Source organism: Aotus nancymaae, unplaced genomic scaffold (genome assembly GCF_030222135.1).
Source record: "Aotus nancymaae isolate 86718 unplaced genomic scaffold, 86718_ANA_hifiasm-v0.15.2.pri h1tg000059l, whole genome shotgun sequence".
In the NCBI taxonomy this organism is placed as follows: Eukaryota; Metazoa; Chordata; class Mammalia; order Primates; family Aotidae; genus Aotus; species Aotus nancymaae.
Window position 1 is genome coordinate 67412014 of NW_026988473.1, and position 14727 is coordinate 67426740.

General features: G+C 37.5%; 1 protein-coding gene across 33 annotated transcripts in view; it reads right to left on the reverse strand.

The window, feature by feature from the left end:
- DLG2 (discs large MAGUK scaffold protein 2) overlaps positions 1-14727 on the reverse strand; it is a 2157409-nt gene that overhangs the window by 161225 nt on the left and 1981457 nt on the right. For all 33 annotated transcript variants that reach the window (XM_064365356.1, XM_012469540.2, XM_012469543.2 and 30 more), the window contains one exon: positions 1023-1137. In XM_064365356.1, coding sequence (XP_064221426.1) covers positions 1023-1137 — 115 coding nt within the window. The remainder of the gene's footprint in view (positions 1-1022; positions 1138-14727) is intronic.

Consider the following 14727-nt stretch of genomic DNA (forward strand, 5'->3'; position numbering starts at 1 on the left):
TGCTGTGAATACTAAACACACACAAAACTTAACTTTACAGCCAAAGTGGAACCAACGGCAAACGTTCAACTCAAGTGTGTAAATTAGTATCTACAACACATACCTCATGCCTAAAATTTCAGGTAAGAAGGATATGACCTCAGGTTGGAGTCAGACTGGATTCTGGGCCAGAGTGGGAAGTGGAGAATATATTAAGAATAGGCATGTTTCCTCCATATGGTACATAGATTCATGTTGACCATTAATTAGGCATCAATTTCTTCCTTTTGTCTGTTAGCGCTTATATTATTTTTAAAGGTACAGTAAGCACTGATGAAGTTTGGAAGTAATATAGGAGGCTTTTCTCAGCAGAGGAGCATGTTATAGTTGAGTGCTGATGGATCTTACTCAAGAGTCAGCTACTAGGATGAAAGGCTGGAAGGCATTTCACGTTCAATCAATCATTTTTCTTTTTCTGGTAGATTAATGAGTTTTGTCACACAAGGAACAAGTAACTTTTATGGTCTGAGAACAACTGGTAATGAGATGACACAGAAGGAAGTCTTTCTGCCAAAACTCGTTAGAGAAAAGCACATAACTATTTAGAAGAACGCTGTGGATTTTAAATCAATGCACTAAAGTTAATGCAATCAATATCAGGCAGGTTAGGAGATGATACAGGCATATTTTCTTTTCACACTGATGGTAAGCAAATGTCCAGGGCTTTGGCCCACATATTCAATTTAAGATTTATTAGAAATGAAAATGTTTCTTCTCATTGTTATTGCAACTTATGCTAGGCACTTTATCCTGGATCATAACATTGCCAAAGAATAACTTGATAAAAGCAGGCACCTTTAACTAATTTAATCTAATAACATTTCGAACATTTATTCCAAATCGTTAAACATAAGGTCATTCAGTGGTGTACTGATGAGTAGGTGTTAATTAGAACACATGTTCTGTTGCTACACGGTGTTGCCTTTGTTTTCTCAAGTTGCACCACTCACAAAGTGCAGATAGAGAAATACTCCATTGCCTACCTGACATAGAGGGAGCGTTTCTGATTGGTTCGCAGGGACCCGGACCCGGAACTCATGCTGTGGTTCATCATCTGCTCTCGTAGGTCATGGATTTTGGCCTCAAATCGAGCGTAATCTGGTAATGAAAACAAAGGTAGCAAATTTGGCTTTGTTCCTTCAAGAGTTAGAGATGCTGCACAGCCCAGGCAGCCCCTCACCCACGTTGTTAGTTCCTTTGCCGAACAATGGGGACACGTACAACTCAAGTGTATCCTTTTTTACTATAATTTATTCACAGACATTAATAAGAGGAAAATGAGAAATCAGTTCCTTCCCAAAAGGTACCTAGAAAACATACCATCATCCAATTCTCAACTTGTAAAAAGTACAAGCAGGGTGGGGGAGAGAGGATTGGGGGTCATGGGGAGGGAGATGTGGTTGAAAACATGCAACATGAAATATCCTTGTGGTGATGAAAATGTTTGCTATTTTGCCTGTAGTGGTGGATATGAATAACTGCACATAAGATAAAATTACACAGAACAAAACACGCACGTGCACACACACACACACGACTGAGGAAAATCTGAATAATATTGACGAATTGCATCAATGTGAATATCCTGGTAGTGATAATGTGCAAGAGTTTTGCAAAATGTTGCTACTGGTGGAAACTGAGTAAAATTATTTTTTATAGCTGTAAATCTATAATTATCTCAAAAATAAAAAGCAAAAAAAAAAAAAAAAGAAAAGAAAAAGAAAATTCCATGGGAATCTCAACTCAATGGGGTATTGAGAAGAGTCTCTAGTTACCCTCAGCCTGATAGAAGAGAGAATCAAGAGTTTGGTGATGAGTTGTGTAAGAAATGTCATTTAATTTAACTAAGTTTTGTTAGGGGGTGTCAGTCTGCTTGACCACTTGGGGGTCATACCTCAATTTTGTCCTGTACCTTTGCTCACAAGCCAAATTTTAGACATTTTCAAACATTAAAAATTATGGGTATAATAAAAGTCAAAGAAACATACATATTATATCATTGCTATTGTTTCACACAAAAAATATTTTTGGCACATCAATCCAATAAAAATAAAGAAAGAATAGGTTCTAAGGCACTTAATAACACAATGAACTAGTAAAAAGAAATGGCTTTTGACGTTTCAGTATTTTTTATCACAACCTAGAAACTTCTATCATTTCCTTGGCAAAACAATGTCTTGCGTTAGGAAAATCCAGCAGGCTTAACTTACCCACAAATAAACTTAAAAATGTTAATTGAAATTATAAATGGTTCTTTTAATTACAAAGAAACTCACCACGAAGAATTTTAATAGAGTATATCAGCACATTTCAGAAAACAATTTGATTTTCAATTCAATTTATTCACAACTTGAATAAAACAAGGATGACTGAATATAATAAAAGATGATCTACTTACAGAGCGTTTCAAATTCTTTATAATAAAAAGTTCTATAAAACGTAATTTCATTTTAACTTACTGAATATGTATTGGTTATTGCAGGGTAAGCTTGATTTGACCTTAGTTTTCAGCAATAAATAGATAACAGGAAAATAAACTCTGAATGTTGAATATGTTTAAAGTTTAGTGTACTACAGATAAAGCTATAATAGAAGGCTGGAAATTTCTGGTGCATAAGCAAAGTCTGGTTTTATCCAGATTTGGAAGGCTTCCTGTTCACACTTAGCTTTGAATAATGAAGTCCTAAATGATTAAATAAGCACAACATATATCTAACAACATAGTTAAGGTAAAAACCTACTGACTATAATTTAAGAAAATTTATTTCATTTTCTAGCAAGAGAAAACACTTATTTATAAACATCAATATGATATTGTATGCAGGCCAGGCATGGTGACACATGTATGTAGTCTCAGCTATTTGGGAGACTAAGGCAGGAGAATCACTTGAGCCCAGGATTTCAAGGTTTCAGTGAGTTATGATCCCACTATTGCACTCCAGCTTGGGTGACAAAGAGAGACCCTGTCTTTATTTAAAATAAAATTTAAAAAAGATATGATACTGTATGGAGATTTAAATCATTTTGAGCAAGTCGTGCTTTCTTGCCATCTTAGAAGAGTCAATTAACATTTATTGCTTGCCACATGGCAGACAATATGCTCAATGCATCACGGCTATTATCTCATTTCTTTTTTAAATTGCAAAACAAAGTCTATGGATGTTGAAAAATATTGAAATATATAGAAAAACACAGGATAAAAATTGAGAGGCTCTCTTGTCTCTTCTGGCTTTTCCTACCTTCTCTCTCATTGCTCTCTTTCCCTACAGCTTACCCTAGTGGTACATGCATGGTTGTGTGCTGGATATGTATGTGTGTGTTTGTGGGTAGCTGTATGTGTTTGTGTTTGTGTGTGTGTATATACACACATACCCATACAAACGAGACCATAACAATTTATTGTACTAAGACCTTTTTTCTCCATTTTTAATAGTGTAATTTGGATATTTTCCTGCTGTCTACCAAATATACAAATATCATTTTTCTTAATACTCTTAATAATCTATTCCATAGTTTAGACTGTATTTAACAATTCCCTTATCATTAGATATTTAGGCTGGTCCAGCTTTTTGCTATTATAAACAGGGATTTTGGTGTTCGTGTGCATGTTTACAGCAGGTTAGTAGAGCACCAGAAATGCCTCTATTAGCATTTCCAAGAGAAGAAAATGTTCTTGTCAGGAATACAGTTTAGGAACTCTTAACTTTTTTGATTCATGCTTTACATTGCCACTTGATAAATACCACATTTCACCCCTGAATACCACTAAATCTCCCATCTAGAGAGATGGGACACTCTCCTTTATAACTTTGATGACTTTACTACCCATGATAAAATCATGAAATTTCACCTTCCTGTTGTCCCTTCTTAAACATCTAACTCCATGCGAGTCCCACCCCTCATTTAATCACTTTGCTGCTTTATTGTATTCATCACACCCTCTTGCAGTTATTTGTGCAGTTGTTCATCCTCCATTAGACTGCTCTCTGAGGGCAGGAACTATTTTTCATTCTCCTTGGAACTTCCTTTTCCTAACACAGTGTCTGAGATGCTCAGTAAACTTTTTTTTTAAAAAAATGAATAAAAAATAACACAACCATCTGATCTTTGACAAACCTGACAAAAACTAGCAATAGGGAAAGGATTCCCTGTTTAATAATTGGTGTTGGGAAAACTGGCTAGCCATGTGCAGAAAGCTGAAACTAGATCCCTTCCTTACACCTTATACAAAAATTAACTCTAGATGGATTAAAGATTTAAACATGAGGCCTAACACCATAAAAACTCTAGAAGAAAACCTGGGCCAATACTATATAGGACATAAGCATGGGCAAGGACTTCATGACTAACACACCAAAAGCAATGGCAACAAAAACCAAAATAGACAAATGGGATTTAATTAAACTTAAGACCTTCTGCACAACAAAAGAAACAATCCCCAGAGTGAACCGGCAACCGACAGAATGGGAAAAAATTTTTGCAATCTGCTCATCTGACAAAGGGCTAATATCCAGAATCTACAAGAACTAAAGTAGATTTACAAGAAAAAAAAACCAAACAAACCCATTCAAAAGTGGATGAAAAACATGAACAGACATTTTTCAAAAGAAGACATTTATGAGGCAAGCGAACATATGAAAAAATACTCATCATCACTGGTCATTAGAGAAATGCAAATCAAAACCACATTGAGATACCACCTCACAGCAGTAAGAAGGCGATCATTAAAAAATCAGGAGACAAGAGATGCTGGAGAGGATGTGGAGAAATAAGAACACTTTTACACTGTTGGTGGAAGTGTAAATTAATTCAATCATTGTGGAGGACAGTATGGCAATTCCTCAATGATCTAGAAATAGAAATATCATTTGATCCAGCAATCCCATTACTGGGTATACACCCATAGGATTAGAAATAATTCTATTATGAAGACACATGCACATGTATGTTTATTGCAGCACGGTTCACAATAGCAAAGACTTGGAACCAACCCAAATGTCCATCAATGATAGACTGGATAAAGAAAATGTGGCACATATACACCATGGAATACTATGCAGCCATAAAAAACGATGAGTCCATGTCCTTTGCAGGGACATGCATGAAACTGGAAACCATCATTCTCAGCAAACTGACACAAGAACAGAAAACCAAACATCACATGTTCTCACTCATAAGTGGGTGTTGAACAATGAGAACACATGGACACAGGGAGGGGAGCATCACACACTGGTGCCTGGGGGGTGGGGGGCTAGGGAGGAATAGCAGGGGGTGGGGGTATTGGGGAGGGATAGCATTAGGAGAAATACCTAATGTAGATGACGGGGCGGTGGATGCAGCAAACCACCACCATGGCACATGTATACCTATGTAACAAACTTGCACGATCAGCACATGGACCCCAGAACTTGAAGTAGCTTAGTGGCTACTAATCCAGGAGTCTGAGAAACAAAACCAAACCTGAGGTCACAGTTTTAAGTGGAAATCTTCATATTACTGAAATACAAAATCTACTCAAAGCCAAAAAAAAAAAAAAAAGAATAAAAAATAAATGAGGGAGTGAGTAGAATACATAGATGAATTCAGTTACAAAATGGCTCCAGGTACTGAAATTGTCCATTTTCATTTTTATGTTTTGCAGTAAGAAAGATGAACATGCATTTCCCTAGTACTACTTTTTTCAAGACTAAATATTCTAATTGCAAGGCTTTATTTCTGTCAAATCACTACCATTTCCAAATTCTTGTTCTTTTCATTGTTCTCTAGGAAATCTTTCCATCTCAATCATGTCATACATTGGAAACAATTCTCTGACACTTCATCTATATACAATCAGCACTTTGTTAGGCTCTTGCAGCTGTCACATTTTAAGTAACACAACAGGATTCTTCCTGTAATAAAAAATTATATTTGCCTTACTGTGTGGCTCATTAGGTACCAAAATGTTTTCTGCCATGCTTTTGAAATGTTTCACCTGCATGACATTCTATGGTGTTTAAATTCCCCAATATGAATGATTTGCACTGCATTTGCCTTTATGGGAATCTACCCTGTTTTCACCTTTCCTACTTTGACAGTCATCTTAATCTAAATCCTGTGTCAAAGGTGCTTATCTGTCTCTTCGCTACTTTTCTTTGAAAATTAAACATAGCTACAAGCAATTTCATCATAGTAAAGCTAGTAAGATCTGGTTTTACAAATATAAATAGCGTGTCTGTGGCAGAAGAGCTCTGTCTCCAACTTCTTGGAGATAAACAAGTTTATACTTAGAAATACTCTAGAAGTAAACAGGAAACCTGCTACGCAAATTGTGAAATGTAAGTCTCTATGTTTTATAGAAGTATCAAAATTATATTTTTCAACAAGTTAAAACAGAAAAACCTAATCCACCAAATATCAATCCTCTCTCTCCTTCCCTCAAATGTTTTACTCATATCTATGCCTGTCCCTCTGAAACATTTTCAGTCAAATTCATAACATGGTCTTGATTCTAAGCCTCAGGAGAACATTCGATTGAAATTTCAAATGCTTCAATCTTTATATTGTCCAAAGTGGAATTCATGTTTTCTGAGCACCTGCAATAAGCCAGGATCAGTGCTACATACTTTAAAAATTATATTATTTCTTCTAAGAAAGTTCTGAGGTAGATATATTATTTTACAGATGAGGAAACAGGTTCAGAGAGGTGAACTAACTCCACCAAGGTTATAGAGCTACTAGGTAACAGAGCTCATTGGACACAAAGCTAGGATTCAACCCTGGATCTTCGTGAAGCCCTTTTGTTTCCATTACATCACGACACCTGTTATAACACCACAATGCTTGTTTAGAATGTAAGGTCTCCTCAATTCTCTGCCCTTCTCTCTTGACATCTTGCTCTTCTTCCCTTCAACTGCTGTGTTAGTCAGGTGCATGCTCTTCTATCAGACCATAAGCTACTTGGAGACTTGGGGTGCCTCACTCATTTCTATTCCCAAACCTCAGGGTCTATCATTCTACCTCGTGTATACACAGGACTTTCACAGCTTTGAACAAGTCAGAACCTGAAAGAATTTGCTTCCAGAATAGGACATTGACAGGAAAATTAAGTATGATCATGCTGAGGTGTATTACAACATTAAAAATGCAGCACTTTCTTATGTCTTGCTTTGCATGAAATAGGTATCTGGTAAATGCTTTTTAAATTACAAGTTATTTTATGTTTTGGGGGGATTTTCTTCTGTAACAAGAAGCAAACCACTAAAACCCCCGCTCCTAGGCAAATGTTTTAAAGGAGCTTCATGAAACATTACCTCCAGCTGGTTCCTTCCCTACCTCTATGTATGACAAACCATTTTCTTCCTCCACATTCTTGGGTATGTAAAGCCAGTTATTCCTGACTAGGTGCATTTATTTTGGGGGATCTGGCATTTGTTTTCACCTGGACAAGATGGCTGATAATAGTAAAAAGTGTACAAGATTTGAGTTATGTAGATGGAGTCAAAATCCTGGTTGTGCCACTAAATAGCTACACATTACTGTAAAAGTTATTAACCTTTCTGTGCTTAATCTTCTCATGTAAAATGGGAATAATAATTGGACCTACCTCAAGATCTGTTGAGATTATGAGACATGATGGATCTAAAATATTGGCGCTTGGTAATGATTGTCAATTTCTTCTGTTATTTCTGTGTGTAATTCATCACCTATTCTTGTTCATCACTTGTGAAAATTATAACCCCTTTCTGTACGAAGTATAATGGAAACCTGTGTCTGCTCCTAGAGTCCCCTGTTACAGCCTCCTCTGCCTGTTATGAATTGATGTCTTTGCCAGATCGAAGAGGAATGAGCCACAGATGGCCATACTTTGGGACACTTGTCACCAGGATGGAACCTCTCATCTGCTAGGCAACCACTAAATGGACCCTCAAGGTACTCTCATCAGTTCATAGTGACTTGGAGCCCAGGAGAATAATGTCCAGTTCCAAAGCTGTTGCTGTTTTCAGGAATATCAGTGACTTCATTCAACAGTATTGTCCCAAGATCTTGACCTACTGATGGACACTTGGAGCAAGGTCATGGGTGTGAACACCACGCACCACACAGTGAGGGGGGCTCTGCCATACACTTGTTTTCAATTTGTTAAGGGTGAGTAAGGTGACTCAGAATGCAAATCTCCCATTCACACACAAAAAGGAGGCATTGCCTTCTGTAAGAAGGCTGGTGTTGTTAAATGCAGTGGGATTATCTGCATTGATTAAAGCTGCCCAACTGCTCATGTTTCAGAACTCAGGTGGCTTACTTTGGTTCTGAGATAAGGAAAAAACACACTCAGTGGGTGAGGCAATAGCATGAGGCCATGGCCTGCCCTCCCCCTTTCCCTAGTAAGCTGGTGGGCAGCATGCTCTCCACCAGCCACGACCTCATCCAGCTGTTTCATGACTTCCAGACAAGAGGAAGTCATGAACAGAGGAAACAGGGTTAGAAACTCTAGGCTAGAAAGCCAGCTTTTCATCTTAATCTTCTCATTTATTACTAATGGGGCCTTAGGAAGTTACCTAACCTCAGTTTGCTCATCTACAAATTACGAAGTTCACTTCACAAAGTGGTTGTGAGACTTGAAATGAGATGTGACTGAAGTGTTTTGAAAATATGAGACAGGTGTTGCTGTTATTACTTTGGCGGCTCCTGTCAGGACAAAGACATATGCAGTTCTTAGTGGTACTAACGGTGGCAGTGGCACCCTCTTTCTATTTGTTCATTATAAACATGTGTGCAGCTTTAACAACAACTGGTAAGATCACTGGGCTGTAAACAGGACTCTGCACATCCAAGCAACAGAGACTGCTTTCCTGCCGAGTTACCGTTTCCACGCTACAGGAGAATTAGTTTGAAGAGACCACCTGCTGTACACACGAGATGCTTTAAATAGACACATCTGAACTAGAAGCTCTAGGTGGCTTATAAAAAAGGAAATTTGAGCTTTAGCACAACTTCCAGTAGGACTAAGGTAATGTCAATAGTGTGTAGTCTATTGAGGGGTCACAATATTGTTTACCTGGATGTGACCCTCATGTCACTGAGGCTCAGGAAGGGTACATGGTAAGGATGAAGCAGGAGTGGTTTACATCTATTGTTAGCAGAGCATCTAATCACTGCTCCAGGGATGAGAGAGCTGTGAGAAGTTATAAATGTTTCCATTTCTTTGATGGAAACATCCTTCTTTCATTTATTCAGTAAATATTTCTTCAGGGTTTATTACATGCCAGGCACAATCCTAATTGCTAGGATATTGAATCCACTGAACAGATTTTTTCCTCAAGAGGCTCACAGGCTACTGCACCGTTGCTTGTAATTTTCCCTTCATGTGAATACAAAAAGAGCATTTGGTATTTAAATATCTACTCCATTTGAGGAGTATCATGTTCTTTTTAGACGCTAACAGGATATCAATAAACCTTCTATCATGGAAAGACACTAATACAGTCAGTTCCATGTTAAAATGGACAAATTGGGGCAGGTTCGATTTTTGTGAACTACCTGGTTACTTCCAGAGCGAGAAGAGCAGCTTGAGGTTCAAAGCAGCATCTTGCAATCAGAGTTTCTGGATTTGAGTCATGGCTCTGAGAGACATTAAGAAAATACCATACCCACTCAGGGATTCTGTTTTCTCATTTGTGAAATGGAGAAATCATTCCTACCCCTACGTATTGTTGTTCTGAATATCTAAGAGTGTGTACTTTATTTTCATCCTTTTAAGCAGTATTGATTTTAAAAAGCACCATCAATGAATAATAGCTTCTTTTTTTGGGGGGAGAGGGTAGACACAAGATTCTTCTGATTTCACAAGCTGAAATGTATTTTGTGGAGAGAGGAAGATATGAATCTTATAATCAATGAAATAAGATGATTCAGAATGTTTAAAACTAGAAAATCTGAAAGAAATATACGCTCTCTCTCCACTGTACTCTTAACCAAATGGTGACACATAAGAGGATTAGCCTCAAGTTCAAGAAGCAGTGCTTTGTCAAAATTCTTTCATATGAAGATACAAAAATAATTTTAATTATTTGGAGCTCAGGAATTATTAGATGATTGCCATTTCATCACCATTTTTTCTAGTTTTCCTGGGATTTCAGAGCCAGATAGGCCCAGAAGGGGCCCAGTCACATTACAGTAGGCTTCAGAGATACACACAGAGCTTTTCTTACCCTGGCTACTTTTCAAGTCATCCTGTCAGGGAGGGCGCCATTAGGAACTATTTGAGTAGACTGGCTTCCCTCCCAGGTACGCCACCTCCGTCAAGAACACTGAGCTCTGGCCACTGGAAAGATTCGGGGTGGATCTTTCTAAGCTACTGCCTACGGATTTACTAGCTTTTACTTCAACCCTGACTTAGCTCATCTCTCAAGTTGCCAACCTGCCTCTGTGTTGAAGTGGTGACATGGAATTTTCCATTGCTAAAGATTTACAGATGTTTGGCTTACAAATCCAAACGCATGTGGGGTGTGTGTGTGTGTGTGTGTGTGTGTGAGAGAGAGAGAGAGAGAGAGAGAGAGAGAGACAGACAGACAGAGAGAGAGACTGGGAGACAGAGAGACATAGAGGGAGACAGAGAGGAAGACAGAGAGATGGAGAGAGACAAATGATTATGAACTAAATTAATCAGAATCCAACTTTAACCAGAAATTCTAGACAATAGCAAGAGTCTGCTATCTTTTCTGCACTCCGCAAAGGAAGAGGATGTAGGCACTTATCTCTTGCACCTCTTTGGTACTGACCATTAATAATTCAGTTATGGAAACAATGAGGGCAAGGATGTTACCGTGTTTTTTTCTGTATCTCTAACACTTGGCACAGAGTGTGGTACACAGTTATCAGCTAATAAATATTAATATAAATGCTTGCTGAATTAGATGAGTAATACTAAATAGATCAGTCTTTTAGAATAAGTTTTAATAACATGCTGAATTAAGGTATGTCTCTCTCCATTCCTCTGCACCCCTTCTCTGTTCTCAGATAGAATTGGGATCATCTGTTTTGACTAGAACAATTTTCCGCAGCTTGGATGGAGAAACTTTAAAGATGTTTCAGCCAAACAATCAGGAAATCTTTAATGTGTGAAATAAAGTAAGTTTTATAGGCAAATAACAATCTGAATCCCTAACTAGCTATTTCATATAATATGCATATAACTCTGAAAATTACATACATCAAATTTCAATTTGGCTTCATGCAAGCTTTGTTTTATTGGTTCATAAAGGCAGATTTTCTTTGATTATCAGGATTATTGCAAAATGGAGTCAGCACAGAAACTTCCTGAAGTTGGCAAAGCCTGTTTTCTTTGGCTGATAGGAGTAACTGATATATTATTATTTTTTAAGGCTCTGAGATAAATTTGATCCATGTTTGAGTCATAAGTTTATTATTGATTTTTAGTGTGGATTTTGCATAAGATACTCCATTTAGAGAATACTCAGTTTTCTCATATGTACGACAGAAAAATAGTAGTTACCTGATCAGATTTTTTGAAAGGTAAAGACAACAGCAGTTGTAAATGGCATAGTTCATTGTTAGGAACAGATTAGGTGCTCAATAAATGAACAACAAAAAAAAACCCATGAAGCTCTCTTAAAGCTTTATATTCCCAGTCTATAAAATGAAGGCATCACTGATTTCCTGCTTATATTACAAGGTTGCTGTGAAGATCAAATGAAGAAACAGATAAAAATGTTTGGTAAACAATAGTACAGTATAAAAAGAAAGCGGTGACAAGAGTAATTCATACCAATGCAGTCTTTTAAAAATACCCCAACCTGCCTACAAGACTACTTTCTCTGTCTGAGATTTAGCTCAAATGTGGAATTAGATTTCGGATTTAGCTGTAAAAATAAAGCCACATAGGGCATCATGCATGAGAGAGTAAATGTGAAATTCTGTGGGGGAAAATGGAAACTTCAGATGTCATTAGGGCCTAGCTGCCAGTGATGATTCTCTCAAGATTTTATTGGCAGGCTTGGTGAAAGTGTCAGAGTGGGGATACACAGGCTGTAGTTTAATTGCTGTGATTTGTAGCTAATGGGCTAATGGTGCATCAGAAGAAGGAACAAGGAACTGTGCCTTCTAATTTAAAGCATAGTACCTAAGACTGCATCCACCAAATAAGAAAATTTTCCTTGGCAAACACAAATATTAAATCTTTACTGAATTTCTCTTGTTCTTTTGTGTAAAAATATAGAGCCAGAAGCTAATATAATATCTAAGTTTCCTGTATTCTGCAATAATAATCAGTTAGATATTGCCCAATGAAAAAGGTGATGTTCTTGTCTAATTATAGACCGGAGCAGAGAAGGGAGAAAAAGCAGTTCTGGCTTGAGAGGTAGGCAAGTTTGCAGTCCCCTTGGATATGAGTTGAGGGATATAAATATCTATCTTGCCTCAATGGCAGTCTTATCCTATTTATCCTCTTATGATATCTTTAGACTTACATACCCATATTATCTGGGACAGTAGCCCACTTGATATAGTTTGGCTGTGTCCCCACTCAAATCTCATCTTGAATTTTATCTCCCATAATTTCTATTGTTGTGGGAGGGACCTGGGGGGAGATAATTAAATCATGGCAGCTGTTTCCACCGTACTGTTCTCGTGGTAGGGAATAAATCTCACAAAATCTGATGGTTTTGTAAGGAGAAACCCCTTTCACTTGGCTCTCTCTCTTTGCCTGCCACCATACATGTAAACTGTGACTTCCTTCTTCAGCAGCATAAAAACGAACTAATACACCACTATTCCTAGGTAAGTAGAGCCACAATGGGAAGAACACTAAGGGAATATGGAGGCTCAAGGAGGCTGGTCGGTTTATCCAAGGCCACACAGCAGAGCTGGGACTCAAATTCAAAACTTCTAGTCCTAGTTTCACTCACTTATTTTTTTTTTCTACTTTGATTCTAGACTTTCTTCTACAAGTGACTGCTTTTCCCTGTTTTGTTCCTGACATGAACAAGTCCATGGCTGTTTAAGACTGGTTTACTTTGGTTACCCAAAGTAACCATTTAGCAGCCAATTTCTGGTATGACTATAGATTCATGTCTACAATGAATTCTATAGGTGATTTCGTATGATCAAAATGAAAAGGCCTTGTTTGATTTCCCCAATATACTCCTCAAATGAAGGCTTCTCAAAATATCATTTACATGATTCTGGGCTTAAAATTTGAAGTCCATTGGAAACTATGGCTCATGCAGGTTACTGTTGGTGAAGGTTGTACACACATGGTGATGACTGCCAGGACTGTATCGTACCACTGTATCCAACAAGCACAGACTTAGCATTTACTGGGATTGAAGGGAGATAGGAGGTACTCAGGAGAGACAGCAACCAGCTCCTAACCCTAATGCTCCTGAATCAATGGAACAATTTAGTGCAGGGATTTCCCAGTAGTGACTGAGCCATGAGGCAGCAGAGAAAAATAAGGCCAAGGCTCAGAACTAATGATCAATTTAAACTTACCTAATTTAATAGACTGTGTTGTCTTCCTTAAAAGTATGTTTTTCTTACTTTTTGTTGTTAAAATACTTCCTACACTAAAGAAGTATAACAAACAACCAATTATAATGTATAGTCTGTGTTTCAATTCTGATTAGAGGGGAAAAAAGTCCACAATTTAAAAACAGTAAATTCCAGACTGAATGCCAGATAATAAGTAGAATTATTTTTAGGCCAGGTGCTATGGCTTATGCCTGTAATCCCAGCACTATGAGAACCTGAAGCAGGAGGATTGCTTGAGGTCAGGAGTTTGAGACCAGACTGGGCAATTAAAATAAAATAAAATAACTAGCTGGGCATGGTGGTGTGTATCTGTAGTTCTAACTACTTAAGAGGCCAAAGTGGAAAGATCTCTCGAGTCCTGGAGTTTGAGGCTGCAGTGAGCTATAATCATACCACTGCACTCAAGCCTGGACAACAGAGTGAGACTGTCTCAAAAAAAAAAAAAAAGAATATTTTAAACTCTGTTAGATGTGATAATAGCATTGTGGTGTATAAAAAGATGTTCTCTTTACTTTCTTTATACTTTGAAAATATTGTAGGAATGAAAAGTGATGATGTTGAGATTTGCTTTAAAATATATATTTTATCTATGAAATAAATTGGCAAACTCTTGCCTATTATTGAATCTCAGTAATAAGTACATGATCATTCTTTGTAAAATCCTCTCTACTTTTGTAATGCTTGAAAATGTATATAATATAAATTTTTAAATTTGCTTTTTAAAAAGATTAAATAGCTTAATTTGATAAAATTAAAAGCCGAAAACACTATGTCAGTCCTCCTCATTAGTACAGTGGACTGGGAATGAAAGGACCTGGCTCTTCCTCTTTCCCTGAGGTATCCTCAGCTGTGTCACTCTGGGCCCTGGTTTCTTTCTAGTAAAATAGAAATAGTCATTCTTATACCTAATACTGTTTTGAGATTCTGTTAAGGAAATGGCCGTGAAAGTGCTATGCTGCACAAATGCATCTGTCAATCAACAATATTTTCTGTACTCAGCCATGACAAGGCCCAGTGCAACACCTAAGCAATACAACGATCAAAATGCGGTCCCTGCACTAGGACTTTTCCGTTACTCCTATTTGATGTACACATCGATCATCACAGTAATGGCAATTCCAGAATTAGCTCTCACCTCTAGTTTAAATTCTGTCTACA